Below are 19,651 nucleotides of genomic sequence, written 5' to 3'. Positions count from 1 at the left end.
TATTGTTTGTCTGTGTAATGTTACAGTAAGGGTACAGTCACACAGTACACAAAACAAAGCAATTGTATTCTTATACAAACTAAAAAGGAATATATTCATATTCCTGTGATAAAGCACTCTCCAAAGCAGCAATTATCCATTTTTAAATTGAATTTTCACATCTGTTTTTCATTTTTCCATTTGGACAAATTTGACAAAGGATTGGAAAGTTACACGGACTGGTGACTTCTTCACATGAGTCAGAAAATGTTTTCCTCCATTATATTGGGATGCATTACTTTTCTTTCACATGTTCACATGTTTAAACATTTCTTGGGTTATCATTTCACAGAGGCTTCAGTCATTTTGATCTTATTGTGGGATGGGCTTGTAAGAGCTAGACTAAGTGTGTGCAAAAACAACAGTTTGCAATAGTCACTGCTGTTCATGAACTGAGTGAAATATCAACATTATCTGTTTGATCTGCGGTGGGCATATAACAGTCGACGCACCTCTCTTAATCTCTTTCCGGTGAGTATTCTTCTTTACTTCTCGCCCTCTGAACCAAACCTAGCTTCTTTCTGCAGACAGAGCCCAGGACTCCTCGCCGTTTGAAGCTCCAAACTCAGGTCAAGGGTTGCAGTGGGCTCACAGTTGGAGCCTGCTAACAAGCTACTGTCCACCTGCCCGTCAAATCTAGGTGACCCCGGAATAATTACAGCACAGTGATGCACCAACTACTCTTTCTTTTCTAGACAAAATACTTGGACGCGGTGGTAAATGTTGGCACTCAAGCAGGAGAAGCTGTGCAACAGCCACCACAGGAAAAAAGTTTAATTTATCAACAAGACAGACACTGCTGAAGTGATGTCAGCCAGATCTAGATGCTCTTACATGCAGGGCCTGATAGGGCAAGCATTTCTTTGAGAAACTGAAGGTTTTTCTATTGAGATATTAAAGATGTAGTTTGCTATTTTGCATAATTTGCAAAGTAAATATGTGGATCCAGCAGACAGGGGCACACAGTGTACCCTGTTTCCCCTTTAGCAGTCTTATTTAGTTGCCTGTAACGTAGAAAACAGGAATGTTATCCATCTCTGCATCTGTTTCTTAGCAAAATAGCAGATAAACGTATTTCCCAAGGTACTGAACTGTTTCTTTAAAGCTGTTTTTTAAATTTGAATCACTGTAAAGAAGAAACATTTTACTGACACTTTACAAAAATCATTTCCAATCTGTAAGCCTTATTTTACAGCTCACTCTCAAGGTAAATAGGCACAGAAGAAAAATCAATTTAGTTGTGGACACAGGTAAGCCTGGCTCCCTAGAAAATAAGGGGATTTTTAACACGTATATACAGATATTTTTATTTGTGCACTATCATTAGCATGCGGTTTAGTTGCATCCACCAAACAGCAAGTAAAGGCAAAGGTGAACTGCCTATACCTAATTGTTTTTCTGCATGTAGGAATGGAGAAAAGACAAAGTTCTGTCCTGGAACATAAATAGATACATTATGTTTTGACACTTTCTTGAACAGATGTGACACTGTCTGAAAAACAGCTTAAAATATTAAAAAAAAAATAACCCAAATGATCAACAGATTTTCAAAAAAGTGTTGCATTTCACCACGCTGTACCACTTTGCAACTCAGATAGTATGTCAATGATGTGTGTACTTTTAGAGGCGGCGCTTTTCTTTTACCTTGTGCCTTCTATCACTTTAACTTCTTGTTCATGATGTTGAAGGACGGGTAGTCATGAATGATATAGTAAGCGCAACAATAGCTGAAACTCTTGGAAAACAACCACTATAAAACAAGGATCGCTAGGACAAAAGCAGCCCAATTTGGGTTTTTAAACCTTTGCTTTCTATACACACTTGCACAACCTTGTCCTCAGCTTAACGCATCCTCTCTGTCAGCCACCAGCAGAGGCCCAGAGGCCTGGTCTCTGGCCGCAATAAGCTGAGGTTACATCCAAACCCATCATGCAGCTGGGTTGTTGGATCATAACCATGTTGTAGCAGTGTCTAACTATGTGATCTGATCACTTGATCATTTGATAATGTACCCTTTGATTCAGTTTGAAAACATAAAAGTATCCATATCATGATGAAATTGGCAGAAGTATTCAAAAGAAACAGCGTTGCCCTCTACTAAACCTATTTCTAAAACCATAATCTGACCCTAGCCCCGAATGTTTCATCCTCCTACAAAGCTTGTAATGTTGTATTATGGTTACATACTGGTAGATTTGGTGCCCTTGAAGAATATGCTTTTTATAATTCATGTACTCCCCACAGGTCTTCAAGGTTGAAATACTTCTGTTACCCAAAACCAACCCCACGAGCATGACCTGTCTCCTCCTTCTATCAGTAACCAACAATCTGCTGGCCAAAAACAACGGTGGCATGCTAATTTACTGTGAAACCAGCGTACTGCGTCCCACCACTGCACCTCCTGTAATCCCTGCAGGTGAGAAAGGGAGAGAGATGGATTCCTGAGTATCTGATTGAGCAGCACACACGATGAATAATTGATACATAGGACACACAGATGCCCAAACACCCACCGTCTTCTAGCATGTGCAGTCACCAGCATTTCAGACTCAACTAATCCTTCAGGAAATGTAATAAGTGATTTAATTAGTAGAAGCGCAGAGTGCCTGCTGTCATCTGTGTAAGGATTCGGTTGTGTGTGGGGGATCGTGTTTGTACATGTTCTGCTGAATTAAGCCTATTCATTAACATAAAACCCTTTATTTACCTAAGGTACGGATCTCTTTCAAATCCTCAGGTATGAAGACTAACTCGTATGCTCATGAGAGAGCACACATAAACATATATAGTAAAATTAAAACTAAAAGGACATCCAATAAATTCTGGTGGCACAAATACAGAAGGAGGCAATGTGATTTTGATGTTGAAATGAAGAAAGTACTATTTCAGAGTCTGACAGAGCACCAAACACTGGTGCAACTCATACTGATGTCCTTTCTAAATGAAGTCTCTTTGCTTCTCCATTATTCAGTATCTTGTTTTCCTGCACTCACAGTTGTCTTCCAAGCTCACAGCACTATGATGAAGTCAATGTCTGTTTCTAAGGGTCAGCCCCGACCCTGGGACCCTACATAAAACAAACCAAAGACGTAAGGTGCACTCACCTCTGACCTTAAGATTTTAATTGTCCCATATTTTCAAAAAACATGTTGAGGAAGGGCAAAACAAGCATTAACATTTCATTATGACTGCAGCCAACCTCTTGGAGTAGGTGTTACACAAAGTAGATGCAATGCGTCTTAATTTACTTTAAGACAGTATGCCAGAGAAATATCAATCATAATAATTCACAAGCAAATTATATGAAGGAAAACAAAGTTTTTAGAGTTATTAAACACTGCAACATTTAACACCTGTGTTCACTGACATGACTCATGACTGAGCTTTCCAGTTCTAGCATAGTCTTGTGCGGTTTGTCATCACTTTGCTTCTTTTGTATCGAGAGCATCTTCTCAAGTCGTGTTTGCTCAGGCAAGCCAAAACGAACTGCAAGATCATTTGTGGAATGTATGACCTTGAGCGGTCGTTATGAGAGCAGCAGCATGTGAGGTGTGAAAACGGCCCCCATGAGGGGACGGTGGACTTGTTGTAAAAATAACGTATTTTAGCTCTAATTGTGATCATTTTCTGACCCCAACCAAGTGATGTCATTGCTTAAGCTCAACCAGGAATTGACAAAGTTTCACTGTAGCACATTCAATTAACATGTAACCAGGGCAACCAGCAAAATGGCGTCCATGACGGTGACAGGTGCCTTGTAAAAAGAATCTAATTCAGTCCAAACCACTATCATTTTCTGGCCCTGACCATGTTGTTTTTATTACAAGTAGTTTCAATTTCAAAGTTCAGAATTACATCTGCTCTGATTAGGAAATATTGATGTCAGTCACATTTCCCTCCTGCAGCTAGTCGGTGTACTACTTTACAGGATGACGTCAATAACTGTAATGAAGGGTGTGAGCAAACAACTTAAATGGTTTTAATGACGAAGGACTGTATCAGTCCTGACTGTTGTCTGTATCAGTGTGCCTCAACTCAGACGGCAGCAGCGGGGGGACTCATGAATTCTATCTTCAAACAGTATAAAGTTAAACCATCACGAGAAGAAAAAAGGAATTCAAAACTAACAATAAAAATCATGGAGGAAGCTTGTTTTTTTAAATAAAAAAAAAAGCAAAATTGGCGAATGATAATTTCTTTATTCAAAGAAAAAATACATGTAATGAAATACAGCCCATCTTCTGGTCCAGTGGGAATGAGATAGGACAGGGGTTCTCAACCTTTTGCAAGCGGGGCCCCCCCTAAGGTGGTTAATTGCAGTTGGGGCCCCCCCTCCTCCCGACACCACCCCTCCCCCTTCACGGCCCCACCCCCACGACACGATACGTTACGTTACGTTACGTTACGTTACGTTACGTTACGTTACGTTACGTGACGTCACAGGCTCAAAATACTACCCCCTGGTAAATTTGAAATGAAACTAGTCAAACAATAGTCCAACTTCTTGCATTTTGGAGTAGGGAATTTTCGTGATTTTTTTTTTTTTCCAATTTTTTTTTTTTTCCCCGATTTTTTTTATTTTTATTTTTTTTTCCGATTTTTTTTTTCTCATCCTGTAGTCTACTTGCGCCCCCCCGGGAGAGTGTCCGCGCCCCCCCAGGGGGGCGGGCCCCACCGGTTGAGAACCACTGAGATAGGAGAAGGAACAAGAGTGTACTCTTTATTGCTCTATTTCTCTTTCACGCTTTCTGAGGATCTCTATTCGCTGGAAAGTCTCCCAAATCTCTGAAACACACACCCGAGTACAGTGTCCATCTTTGGAAACTATATGACATACATGTATATGGGAATGATGTATGTTTGTTCTTCTAAAAATGTGTCCTGGGCTATCACTGATGTCTCTCTCCTCATTGAAAAAACGAATGGGATGAAGGAGGAGGGCACCAGAGTAAGGAGAAAAAACAACAGCCACTTAAGAGGCTCTAAACCATTTAACCGTTTCACTTCAAAGCCCTCTCAATGTCAGGCTCAGACTGCTTCCTCTGTCCTCCATCGTGCTCCTCATAAAATTCCAATTCTAGTTTACTTCAATGACGTGATCATTATTGAGAATTGTCAAGGCATATTGAATTACGACACAAAATTTAAATAACGACACGACTTAGTTACAGCTAACTCAATTTATTGTTCATTTTGCAGAAGAAAAAAAAAGGAAAGGGAAAATCTAATCATCATCTCCACCGGAGAGTTCTTGTTTTAGTCTTGTTGCAATTCAAAACCCAGATTACAGTGGCACAAACATGAGGAGGGCAACAAATCCTTGTGTTGAAGAAATCATAACGTTCGATAAAAGAAGAAAAAGACCACAAACTGTATATTAAAAGCAAGACAGTCACTAGCTTGCGAATGCCCCCATCTTCCCTTAAAGAAGCTGAATGACTGATGAGAGGGAGGCATGGATTTCTGCTCAGTTTCACCCAGTGGTAGAAAATGGGTGGATGCATGGGTTTAAACACTTGTGAAATTGCTGTTTTTTTCCTCTTGATTTTGGCTTGAGACTGCTGTTGATGCCTGTCATGAAACCTTTTTTTTCTTATTAGTTTGGTTCATTATTTTATTAGCCATTGAGTAGACTCTTATCAACTATGAATCTGCACTGACAAACGAAACAAAGGGTGTCTCGTTTGTTGCAGTTTAATGCCAAAGGGGTCTTGGCTGAAGCAGAATGCTCAAACTGACAGGCAGCTAAAAGCTCACAGGTGCCACTTGACATCTTAGTGACACCAGAGGAAGCTGCTCCCTAGAAAGAGAGTTTTCCTAGGGTTTTAAAAAAGCACTGCTTAGCGACTTCCAAGGTATAGAGGACTCATTATCATTCAAGGGGTAGAATAAACGATGAAATTCATTAGGATTTCGCAGGATAGAGCTAGGACGACTGTTCTCTGGCTGAATAAAAAGCCCGAATAACAATTGACTGTGAAATCCACCCATTTATTTGTCCCATTGATAACTTAAACAACCCAACATCAACTTAACATAGATGCTATGGAGCATCTCTCACCAGAAACTCAGAGCCTGAGCTGAGGCAGGGGCCTCAATAGTTAATTTTTTTGACTTGAATGATAAATGTTGTGTTGAAATGTTAAATCACAGCATATATCCTGCTTCATTATGGATGGTTTGTTTGATGAAGTTGAAGCTGCACATGTTAAAAAGCTACAGCAAAAGGTCATGTAGCTTTTCTTACCACTTTACCTCTATTTGAACCTTTGCGATGGCTATTTGCAGAACAATGTAAGGAATTCTTAAATAATTTGATGGAAAATCACTTCAGGCTATGACTCTAACATGTTTTATTGACATGTTCAGTTGTTTCTCCAGGTTTCTTTGAACATTGCATCATGTTATGGTCTAAAAACATTTTTCTTTTCCTACTCGGAAGGATTTTTCTCTTCTTTCACTTTTAAGTTCATAGCATATTGTATGTGTATGTCAACATAGAAACAGTGAGTTCATTTTACAATAATCAAAATCGGTAATGAGCAAACTCAGAAACGTTTGAGAGTGCTGTAAACAAACACAGTGTTCATCAAAGTAATGCACCAAAGGCGCAAGATCAGCTAATTGCAGTGGCTTATCTCAAAAGAAGACACAAATAGTGTTAAGACAGCTTCCAAATATAATTACTGTCACAAAAAAGAGGTGATCAGTTTTTATGTGAAACAGCAATGTTAAAAAGCTTCCTTTTATACAGTTGAACTGGTATTCCGATTCCAAAATCGCTTTAATGTTATCATTTTTAGTATCCAACTGCAAAACAAAAGAGAAAATGTACCCCAAAGACCAATATAAAAGTCACACCATATCAATCCATTTGTTAGCATATCAACACATCTGCCACAAACTGGAGAAAACATCCACTGCTGTCACCCACCAACAGAATGATTTGTGCTGGCGCCATATTAACCCTGATTGGCCAACCTGTCTGTCTGTAATCAAAGCGGATGAGGCGAGGGCAGACATGAGACCAGTCGGGTGAGAGTCTCATTATTTTCTCTACTACTTTCTTCTCCTCTCATCCCCTCCATCTATTCACAGCGCCTCTCCTTCGTTGCATGTCCTCTTCTTCTTTCCCAAGTCCTCTGCTCATCACATCCCCCGCATTGACTGATAAATTCCCATTTTTTCATTTCCATGTTCTCCCTCTCTTCTCCTCTCAGTCTCTCCTCTCTCTCACTCTCCCCTGGATATTTAGGTTGATTTATTGCTTCTTGTTGAAAAGGTTGGCGTTTTAATAACTCAGCTCCTCCTCAGCCGTACGAAGAGAGAGAGAGAGAGAGAGAGAATGTGCTGGAAGAAGAACTTTGGTAAGCACAAAATAAACGTGCAGACAGACAGCAAGGTTTTTATTGTGAGTTCCTTTTATCTCCCAGGCACTCTCCCACTCTTTCATGTCTTCCGGTTCTTCTCACTGTGTGCACTCCGGTTGAGGATATAAAAGCAAAACGTGCTGTTGAAATGGATGTCAATTTGAACTCCTCTCTGATCTGAAAAAAAAAAAAACCACACACACACACACACGCATGCACCAAACAGCTGTAATGGACTGAGGATGTGAAAACTGACAAGCATATGAAAAATGGACCATCTGGTTGGAGGTAGACGAAAGCATGGGACTCCCACCTCCAACCAGAAAGTCAGTGATAGAGGAGAGAAGGGACAGCCCGAACAAGGTAACCCAATCTCATGACAGAACTTGAAACAGCTGCATTTGTCTACCGCGCAAAGCATTGCAGTTCGAGGATAAAATGCTGTAAAGTTACTACATGTGATGAGTTTATGTTTAGGGATATCTCGAAGGTTACAGTTTCAAAACTCTACATACTCACAGCTTACATATGTTACTGTTTATGTGTTGTGATTCCCCTAATGTCACATAGCAACAGGATTTAAAGGCAGGTTGTAAAATATATACACTAGTCCACGTAAAAGCATGTAGCAATTTTATAATAAAGTTACCTACAAAATGTAGGAATTGTACAATTTATTGATACATATATATATATAATAGCCATATTTTCCTTCCTCAGCACCTAAACAGCAATACAGCTCCAGCGACAATACTCGTGACGTTTCCACTCCTGTCGTGATGTGATGTTGATGCTCATGGCATAAGGATGTCATGTTAAACACCTGACCTTCAAGCAAGAGACCACAAGAGATTGCTGGTTCTGTCTTTTCTGCAGTCCATTTACTTTTCTACTTCACTTTCACCTGCTAATGGTTACAGTCAGGAGTTCAAAGAACATGGTCAGCATTAGAATTAAAGTACATAGCTAGGTTTGAATGTTGGAAAAAGACTCGAGCTAGAAAACTATTCACTCTAACAGACTAAGCAGTTTACTAGTCACTGGTCAAGGCTCCTGTCATCGTCATCTCAAAATCTCTAATCCTAAATTGTGAAACTACTATTGGATGTGTGGATTTCTGGCGACACGTATACATATAAAAGCATTTTACACATTATAACTGGGCAGCACAAGGTTAAACAAGAGGTGGGAAATCTGTAAAAAGGGAATGGAGCGGAAAAGGGGCTGTGGAGTGTTAAAAAGGGAGAGAGACAAAGTGGGAAGTTTCTAGCATCAAATAGATCCTTTATTTAGATGGTGATTATTCACACTAGTCATTAGAGAACCATATCACTTTCCCTCATTTACTGAAAGACAGCAAGGGAGCAGGGGCGAGGAGCGAATGAGAGGGCAATCATTAGATGATATCACTTTCACCCATGTTATGATGAGGGGAAGAGCAGCACAGCAGACAGAAACAGTCCGAGAATCCACATCCTTGAGCAATAAGACAATAACTAGCGATTAATAATTCAAATCACAAACCACCACCCAGTGTAACAGGAGTTGGGGAAACCTGCTAACTGAGTGTCTCGGTTCTGGTTAATCTAATTCTGTGCCTCCACTGGAGGTAAATCTACCTGATCAGAGTAATTGTGTATTCTCAGCTATAAGCTGCGTATACTGTTTGTTTTTCTGCAGCATGTCTCCTCAAAGAGCAATTATTTTAAAGCGTATGTGTATTTAATTAAAAAGCTTCAAGTGGAATTATTAGAAAACATGTGTGCATTTCCCACTTAATTAAATGTTTGCAGGTGTTCATTGTAACCCAGTCAAACATATGTTATAACGTAACAACAGCAGAAAAGAAACAAGTAACGACACACTCACTCACTCATCCACAATACTTGTGCCTGACCCTACAGTAATAACTCTTAGGAAAAAAACTGTTGATGGTGGGGAAAAAAAGTCATTGACAGGGAATAAAAAGAAAAATCTGCATCTCCAACCCCTGATTCTTAAGTGCTCCGTCCTGTTTCTATGTTTCCTTGGGGAACAATTAACTTGCTTTTACTTCCTACCACATAAGCATGTCTGCCAAATCCCCATCAGATCGCTGCCCACCAGAAGCACACACTTACTGCCAGAGATTACACACACAAAGATACAAACTGGAAAACATTTCATGAGTATCCTTAATGAAGGAGCAACACAGCAAACAACAGTGAAGCAGCAAGTAGTGAGTGAATATATTGAGGTTAAAACCAGACAAAAAGTGCTTTCTTGGCATGACTGCGCTTGAATGTAGCCTTGTTTGACTTGACATCAAAGACTCGTTATCGTAATTTTAGCTCTTCACCACAAATATTTCAGAAAAGCAATAATGAAAACACACAATATGACTCGAAGATGCTTGCTTGTGGTCTCTGCTGTTAAGGTAGTCGCTGGAAAAAGAAGAAAATCTGGATTATTTACATTTCAGTCTCTTATCTCATTTAGAACCATGTGACTGAGCAGAGGTTTGTGTCTGTTCGGTGAGACTTAAATGGTATTCAAAGATAGTGATGGTACAGTCATCTAAACCCCCGTTCACTTTTTCTACAGGGAGATGCGTTTTTGGCAGTGAGGAGAACTGTTTGTTTTTTCAGATACCAGAGCGTAAACCGTAGTGAAGTGTGTTGGCAGTAAATACATCAAGACATAACCTTCACTGCCTTTTTGGCAGAATTTCAAACTGCACTCACAAACTGCTACAGCCTCGTTCATCTCAAAGTTAATTTCTCTACAGAGGGTTCACTCGATCCATCTGGGATGGAGAAGAGGAGCACAGAGAGATGCGGTGCAGTGGGGGACAGAAAGGGACAGGATAGGATAAATTGTGGAGGTGATAGGGGGCAGAGAACGACTGCTGGGACAATGAGAGAATGGAAAGACAGAGGAGAGAGCAGTGAGAAAAAAAGACTGCAGCGAGTGGACTGGTGAATGGAGACTGCAAAAAGGACAGATGAATGTATGGAGCGGGCTGTGTGTCCTCTAATCATCCACAAATTCACAAGGCAGCTGGGAAAGAAAGCAGGTGATTGGTGGATCAATATGGAAACGCATTGAGGATGAGAACAGCAGAAAAGAAGGACTGGGTATCATTTTACGAAGTATAAAAAAAAAACATTGTTTCTCGTGCACGGCCTTTTTTCCCCCCATTTACCAGAAGTTGTAAACTGTAAACCTTGCTGTGTGAGAATTGCAAGCCGTGAAATAATCCTGCAAAATAATTTAGTTTGACCTTACATAAAACATCACGGCATGCGTTGAAGCATTTTACAGCCGTTGTGCAAAAGTATGTATATAATATTCTTTTACTGTGGAGGTATTTGGCAAAAATTCAATTTGACAAAAACAATGCAGGCCGACTTCCATTTAACCTCTTCAGTTTGTGGGCCCTGGCACCGTGTGAGCTGACTCACTGTCAAAACTTACAGGAACAGCTAGAACACCACTGCTGATGTTATTAGTAACATCTGTGCTTTGTTCGATGACAAATCGAACTGTCAGCAGTGAAAACCCACATTTGGTGGTATCTCTCCGGAGAGATGTGACACTGTTTTACTTGCACAAACACCTGTCCAAAAATGACCTTCATGGAGGACTTTTTGGAAGTCTTGCATCCTCACCACAAGTTACAGCATCAGAAATGTTTTCAAATTATGTTTTCAAAAAGCCTGGTGCCTTTTGAAGTCCTGTGGCATGGTGGCATGAAAATGTAAGTTTCTGACACCACAGAGCAAAGGTATAATTAAAGAATTTTATCAAAAATAAATCAAATAAAAACCGATCCAATTAGATATGAGTAATCATGCCTCAGGCTGATCATTCAGGATCACATGAATAATTCCACAATGGATTATGAGATTTATTGGTCATGCATACATGCATCCACACGAAATTTGTCCTCTGCTTTTAACCCATCCAGGTTGGCACCTGTTGACACACACATGCACATGCACAGGGTCACACACTCATAGCGACAGATGCCAACCTGGAGCGGCAGGCAGCTGTGAATAGCTGTCATAGCATGGGGGTACGGTGCCTTGCACCTCACCTGAGCCGTGACAAGGAGGTGGACTGACACCCCTCCAGCTGTCAGTTTCACCAATCTTTTTGAGTGGCGACAGTGGGAGTGGGAACCATCAACCTTCCGGTTATTGGACGACCGACTCTAACCACTGAGCCACGGCCTCCCTTAAGATGTATACCTTAAGAGGTATAAGTTTGAAATGGCATTCACAGTCCCTCAAACATCATCATAGATCTGTAGACCGACTAGACGAGAGCAGTCCATGTAAGACCGCTTAAGACTTAAGACTTAAGACTAACAAAATCAGAAGCCTGTTGCAAAAAGAGTGCATCAAAATCTCTCGAAAACAAGAAATGAAAGACACTTAGCTGATACACAAAAACTGCAACACTTACCAAAGTAGGTGTCACTTAGTATGGTGCCCAAAGTTGTTCATTCTCCCTTTTTTTTCTTTTTATCTGTTTAAGATGGAAACTACACAGTTATCATGCTGAAAATGTGAAAGATTTGTTTCATTTTTCACTTTACGTCTTCACTAAACGTCACGTCAATGAATATAAACCACTTCTCCATGTAAAGTCAAAATAAATTGTGACATTCAATATCTATTCATCAGTCACCGCCAAGCACTTTTTCCACTACTTGTACAGCACAATAAAACAAGACTCTATCCATGTATACTTTCTGGTGAAACAGTGCATTTGTCATTAAAAAGCATGTATCTCCCAAACAAAGCTGAAACTAAACCTCTTGTGAATCCAGATTGCACTGCTTTGTGAAAAAAACTTTTTAAAAATAAAATCTAAAGTTAATACTTTTTCCTGAACTTCTAAACGCGCTTTCTTTTACTTTATTGGCGGGCAGACTTTAGAGAGGTCAGTTGTCATTTGCCTGAACACAACAGCTATATTTGCACAAGGGGAGTTGCAGTTTTGAAATGAATAAAGACAAAAACAAAGCAGACTGGCGAGTGCATCTGTGACAATGAGGAAACAGGAGAGACACAGTTGGACTGCTCACATCCCAGTGTTGTATTCAGCGGGGACCACTTACAAAGTCAATAGTAATGGATAGCACATTCCAAATCAGTACAATACAAGACCTTGCATCTTTATCTGCTTACATGTGGTACTGGCAGCAACAATGGCCACAACTACTCCATTGAAAAATCTATCCAACATAGCCAGTTCTCATCTTTTCTTTGCAAACACAAATAGCAACTATTAATCACCAAAGAAGTTGAAGAGGCTCTCCAGAAAAAAAAGAAGAAATGACCATCAATACATGAGAGTGCAAGAAAAGAATAAACAGAGAGAAGCAGGGGGAGGAAAACGATGGGGGCTCGGGGGGAAGTACGAAAGTGTGGTAAAAAGCATTCAATAAACACGTCTCTATAGTAACCAAGACGTAATTTGCTTGGTGAGAAAAAGAAAATGATGGAGATTGAGGGAGAGTGATGGAGAGAAGGGAATAGAAAAGCATTTACCGTCACTGCTTGAGTCCAGAACTGTAATTACGGAAGTGAGACACAGCGACAGAGGGGGAGGAAAAGAGCGTAGGTATACACAAGAAAAGAGCTGCACGCAATGTACTTTTACAAAAGGAAAAGGTGAGAATGAAAAACACACACTCAAGCAAAGTGGCGACCCCACAAAATTGGCACCGTTGCAAATAAGTGGCGTGGGCGCGTGGAAGAAAGGCAGGGAAAGAGCAGCAGAGAGAACAAAATGGTAGCGATAAAGGGAAAGAGAAAGTTGCGAGAAGGGCTTCTTTGGTGAGTCTGTGCGTGGGAGTGAGTTCATGTTCACATGTGCATGGAAACAAGGGTAAAAACATAAGGCCTGGTCGTGCAGCCAAATATAAAAATTAACCACTTGACTGATTAAGTGGAAGTGAAAGTGTTGGTGCATCAAACACAGAGAGAAATTCAGGGATGTAAAGGACTTCAGAATGGAGTAAAGTTGATGAGTGATTGACCAAGTTTTGAGTTAAACATGATTAAGATAGTAAGACTCCCCCTACACAGAGCATGCGTGTGAGACTGAGTGGGCAAGAAAAGTGTGTTCATGCTGGGTGTGTTACCTGTGCAGAGGTAGTCATGGTGAGAGGACAAATTTCTTCTAGTAAAATGTAGAAAACTGCAGGCAACCTGAAAAAATGAGCACCATCAGATGTAGATGTAGATCTGTACAGGGCACGAGAGTTTCCTGAAAGTTTTGAGGAGCGTGAACGTATTGTGAACGTAGTCCCCAGATTAAGATTTGGACAATATATTTTACAAATATCATCGCCACCACACCAAATAACTGAATATGACATATTTTCACGACTATCTAAACCTAACCATGTATATCTTTTTAATTCTTACGCCAAACAGATGCTGCATAATATTGGGTGAGATGGGACATTAACTCGGTTTTGTTGTGTGACAGTCCATGGTGTAATGCTGCCATCCATCACATCTTACCTGATTATAACAGCTAATAGTGTTGAAATGCTACATTTGTGACAGCCTCACGTCATGCAAAATGTAAAGGGGTTACAATTTGCAAAGAAAAATATGGGTACGTTTTGTTTTCGGAGCCTAGAAAATGTATCACATTTTGTTGATGCAACATAGCTATTTCACATTCTGATGAGTCCATTTTAATTAGGCAGATTTAAAAATGTACATTTTCAATAAAGTTTACGAATCTCCCTCTGGCCAGGTTAAAATAAGAAGAAGACTCGCTGTGTTTTAGAATTCTCCCAAGTGTCTCGTATCCATGGAGCCCAAGGTCATTGTGAAGCTCTAACTGGTTTGAATTTTTGTTTTTGAGGTGAAAGGTTGGAAAAATATCCCAGGGCTTCAGAGGCTCTATCAAATTACAGCGACGCTTGAAGGTTTGTGAACCATTCATGTTCCCCAAAGGCCTAAAATGAGTTAATTAGAAATCGGAAAAAAAACAGTTGGTCATTTATTTTTATGGACACTGGAGTCTGAATTATTGCAGCAACTTCTAAAGGATAATGTGACAACATCTGTCAAAAAGTGGGTCATAAGGAAAAAAAAACCTAAACACACGTTAGTCTACAAGAGATAAGTTCATAAAGAATGAAGTTCATGTTTTGGAATAGTCAAATCAAATCTAATCTAATGGAAACGTGGTGGACATCTGAAGTGACTGGCTTATGTGCAGAAACCTACTACCATCCCAGACCAATGAACGGAGGAATGATTTATAACTGCTTCAAGCTGATGCCCACGTCAGATCCTCAGCTACTGTAAACAGATACTGAGAGCATCGGTTCACATACTTAATTGTTTGCTCTTTGTCTACAGATTAAGTTTAGATCATATTTACATATTTATTAAGATGCATATTTAATCCAATGGAACTGACAAACAACATTATAATTTCAGAAACTGCACTTGTAATTCTGGATGTATATCTTCTCTCTCTGGGCTACCAGAGAATGTGTATACTGTGCCGAGGGAAAGGGGGGGAAAAAACAACCCAAAAACATATTTGACCAGTAACGAGACGATCAATGAGTGTGAAGATTAGGACGGATGATGGATAGCGATTGAAGGAACACATTTTGGAAAGACTGCAGATAGTGATTAATAGACACACAGCAGATGAAACAAACATTAAAGAGGAGAAAAATGAGAAAGACGGCTTGAGGGAGGAGAAATGAGGGTGTGAAGTTAGTGCTCAGGCCTTCTTTCCTGTTTGTTAAAATAACAATTAATACATGCTTTATTCATTAGCTTTGCAATCAACATGTCTTTTAATTTCATGCATCGTAAATTCTTGGTTTCAATTGGCACATCCATGAGGTAAATGAGACCACTTTTCTCTCCAATCTAATCCAAGCCAAGAGGGAAATCTGGTCAATTTATAGTGTGCAACTGAAGAGTTAGCTGCAGGGGTAGTGAATACTTTAACTGCCATACTCTCAAGACAATCCCAAATTGAGGGTTGAAAGGGTTTTACGGAGGAAGAAAGCGAGAATAAAATGAATTTTCACAAAGAATTATTAACCTCTGGCACTCTCACAAAATGTGTAAGAAAGTGTCTGGTCCAATAGGATCAATCAAAATGACTAAGAGAGAGACTCCCACAGAGTGAGATACTCCTCTGTGGTCCACTCCACGTTTGCTGAGGGAGCACAAGCTCACCAGGGACAAATTAGCCACAAAGGAGCACTGAGGCATCATGGGAAATTAATGATCAGGACCTCCAGGAAGTGAGCTAATGAGTCCTAGTGCCACACACACAATAAAAGATAGAGAAAGCAAGACGAGGGGGAGGGTCCTGCAGAGAGAAAACAGACAAACGTGCAGTTGCAGCAGCTAATAACACAAAGTTATCATCGCAGCCTCGTCTGGATGAGTGATAGCACTGGAGGAATAGCAGGGTTAGCGATCTCACAGACACTCACACATTATAGAATCAGATAATTAGAGAGGACCTCCAGTGGCTTTCGCTCATGGAGGTGTAGTGATTACTGTTGCTACACTCTCCCCTGGGGCGAATGACAAAAAACAGAGAATTAATTCTTATCAACACACACATACACACAACAACAAGCTCATGCATCCATGTGGAACTGAATTACATGTGGCTCTTGCAGACAACGGTCAAGAACACAACAGGGACTCACACCTCGAGTCCCTGTAGTGTTCTTGTGAGTCGGGTTACCTGTTTGCATTCTTCTATTATCCAGTGTTGTCCTGTTGGAGCTAAAAACTGAGCTGAGAGGCTGGAAGGAAGTTCAAGAGATAATGAAGGAACTTGACTTGTTGAACTTGTAAACTGCAAAGTATCTGCTCGGATTAACCCAACTGCCTAAGTAGCTACTACACATGCTGTGTGTTCTGTCACACAGCAAGAATCAACAACACTCAGACCCAGATCAGTCATTCCCATGAACAGATTACTAACTGGGTCCAACACGATTGTTACAGTAGGCACGTCCACAAGACTCCATGATGGAAGTGTCATCATCAAAGGGTGTGTGCATTGCTCTCTTCAGATGAATGTATTCGCAGCAATTTACTGAGACACGGGTTCTGCATACCTCATTCTGTGGAAGACAGAGAAAATGAAAACATGTTAAAGTTACAGCAAAAAGAGACAAATATCAACAAAGAGACTAAAATGACCAAATGTAAGACTCAAAACCAAGAACAAACGATTGAAAAATAACACGGACTCTGAGCAAAAAAGTAGAGTACAAAGTGTTATAAATGTGACCCAAAATGAACGCAAGAAAGCATCGCATCAACAGATAAGCTAAACGTCAAAGCTGTGACTCAGAGTTACCTTATTTAACCCTTGTATGGTCTTCACTTTTGGGACCCTCTGCTGGCCCTCAGGTCAGATTGACCCGGGACATATTTGGGGCTTTAAAATCAATTTTAACAAAAAAATGTATTTCATAAACCATTAACATATATTATCTTTATCTCAATTTCAAACAACTGAGATAATATATATGTTTAATGAATACAATCAGTCTCTACTAGAACACAATTAACAATGTGATACTCTTTTTGTCATAAGGTTATAATTGATGTTAAAAATCCACTATACTCAAGACTTGGGTGTCATAAATCATGCTTATCTTGGAGAATACATGGCGTACATGGAAGCCATTTCAGAGACATTGTGGCTCTAAAAATTGCTCTCCCTGCCTCAGCATCCCTCAGACTTTTAGTCGACTCCCATCTTGACCTGTAAGACACCAGCAAGGATGAGGATGCCAAAGTAGTCATGCAGATACCTATCTCTTTCCACTGGTCACCAAAAAGACGTCTCCCCTCAAATTAGTCATATCCAGAATAATTTTCTGAACTGAGTCAGGAATCAGCAGCTCAAAGGATGACTTGATATCCTGAATATAAGTCACTACAAATTGTGTGGGCCCTAGTACCATCCGTATTATGTTAACAGCTGAGCGAGGGGGGGGGGGGGCTCTGTCACTGGGGATGAATACCATTCAATTTGTCCATTCTTAGAACAAAATATGTCTGTGAGGCTCTTCCAGTGGCTGACTCTTGGGCTGCTCCAGCGGCCACCCGTGGTGCTCCTTGTGGTGCATATTCCGAGTGAAGGTCATCTACAAATTCACATTCAGATTCAGATCTAAATTATCCTCGTATTTGGAGACATCTTCCTCTTCCACATCGCTATGTGCCTGAATCTCTTCAAATATGAGTTCCAAAGTCCTCTGGCAGCTAAATCTTTTGGTCATACTGATGCTGGAAGACTGTACTGTGATTTAAAAGTATTTATCTTTTTGTCTCACCCCCTTGATATGCAGGTGTAAAGCATATAGTGCGAGAAAATATTTGATTTTTACAATGTTATGGAATAACATCTAAAAAAGAAAGTGAGAACAAACAGCTGTGCTTTGATGATAATAATGTAACATTGTGTGTTTCTGTGTGTCTCTGTGTATGCGGGTCAAAATGACCCGAAGACCATATGAAGGATGTAAATGTGTGGGGTATAGTAGCATGTGTGCTAAAAAAAATATTTTGGTTTGTACATGTTTATCACAGAAAATAAGATAAGGCCATTGAGTTTTAGGTAGAAAAACAAGTATACTTGTACCATTTTTCTTCTTTTGAAAATTTGAAATGGGTCAATTTGACCCGAATACCATACAAGGGTTAATGAAAAATTACCAGAAAAAAAGATTAAAATGACCAATATGGCATAGACTAATTTGTGGAGTTGCAAAAGGAGACCCCAGACACATAAAAACTCCTGAGACATACAAGAATTAGGAAGGTCTTCATATTGAGATAAAACCAACCATAAAGAAACACAAAACGATTACAAAGAAACACAAAGTGGCAACAAATACATCAAAAATCCATCTCCAACAAGCCAACCGCCCTGATTTCAGGTAACTGGGAGAGCCACATGGGTCCCAGGTTTCCCTGAAAAAAAACTAAACAAAACAAAACCTGATAGGGTAACACACGTTCTTCCCACACCAGTCGGCGCACCTCACTAGGATTTAACTATTCACTTCAGAATCATACATAACCACACCCTTGTCTTTTGATTGGCCAGAAGTTTTCCCCGGCACCGCCCTTCCAGCGCTCCGCAGCCTGTTGCTGCCAAACCAGCTGGCAGTCTTAAATGTTAATCTGATTGATTACTGTACCTAACACTCTAACCTTCTAACTTAGGTTATGTGTCTTTTTTAAAATATTTCGCTTTGCTGTGAAGAGATCTCGGCCTGAAACCACTATGTGGACTGTGGCCAAACTTTCAGGAGCTTTTCACCGTGGAGGAGCGCACCTTCCACCTCACAGTTTGTGACTCTTACATCTTTGTTTTGGAGACCCTTCGGTCAGTCGGACTTGATGCATCATGCCAAACTGCAGCAGCAGCAGCAGCAGATGACGTAGAAGTTTGAGTTCGTTGATGAGCTGGTGAAGCCTCAGGGGAAAGTTGTTCACCGCGCTCCTCCGTCAGGTCTCCTTACCTGATTCACTCCCAGCCGGGTACAGAAGCTGCGCGGCGGCCAGGATGGGCTCCCTGTGGACACCGGGAGCCGCGGCTGCCTGGAAAGCCACGGTTTTCCTCCTCAACATGATCTCAACAGTTGTAGCCAAAAGACACGTCGTTTATTGGAACTCTACTAACACAAGGTGAGAAAACTCTGAGTAATGATGCTTCTCTCCAGGACATAATGATGAGACTGCAGTGTGGGCTCCTTTTCTGCAGGTTAAAGGAAGGCTCAGAGTTAAGGGTCAAACTGATTCAATCTGTGGCCTTTGCAAAGAACCAACATAGCTGGTCTGAACTTGCCTTGCCTTACTATTGCACAACAACCTGAACGCCCTCTAAATGAGTCAGACTTTGGCTTGTCTAAAGAATCTCAGCTATGCGGTAGACCACGTCCTTGTGTGCTTAATTAAAGAGGGGTGCAGAGCAAGTATGATTACTTAAGGCTGCTCTAACCCAAAAGCTATCAGACAGGTATTTATCTTAAATAAAGTAGCCTGATCTCTGTGGATACAGTTGGACCCTGGGTTCATTTTTGAGACACAGTTTCCTGATTGCACCTTCTTCCTGCAGCCAGTTATCTTAATCATAATGACCACACTCCAACTCTGCTTTTCACCAGTCTGCTGCCTTTTGTGTGTAGTTAGTCATTATGCTGGTTATAGAAAAAGCCA

At 40.5% G+C, this 19,651-nt stretch overlaps 1 protein-coding gene across 2 annotated transcripts in view; it reads left to right on the top strand.

The window, feature by feature from the left end:
- The first annotated feature begins 18,582 nt into the window (after positions 1–18,582).
- The window catches only part of efna4 (ephrin A4), a 32,691-nt gene continuing 31,622 nt past the window's right edge, over positions 18,583–19,651 (top strand). For both annotated transcript variants that reach the window (XR_012769870.1, XM_075466678.1), the window contains exon 1: positions 18,583–19,120. Coding sequence is in view for 1 of the 2 variants with exons in the window: in XM_075466678.1 (XP_075322793.1) it covers positions 18,999–19,120 (122 nt within the window). In the remaining variant the exon portion in view is untranslated. The remainder of the gene's footprint in view (positions 19,121–19,651) is intronic.

This window comes from Odontesthes bonariensis, chromosome 5, assembly GCF_027942865.1.
Source record: "Odontesthes bonariensis isolate fOdoBon6 chromosome 5, fOdoBon6.hap1, whole genome shotgun sequence".
Lineage (NCBI taxonomy): Eukaryota > Metazoa > Chordata > Actinopteri > Atheriniformes > Atherinopsidae > Odontesthes > Odontesthes bonariensis.
Note: the sequence above shows the minus strand (reverse complement) of the source record. Positions and strands in the feature narration are given on the sequence as shown.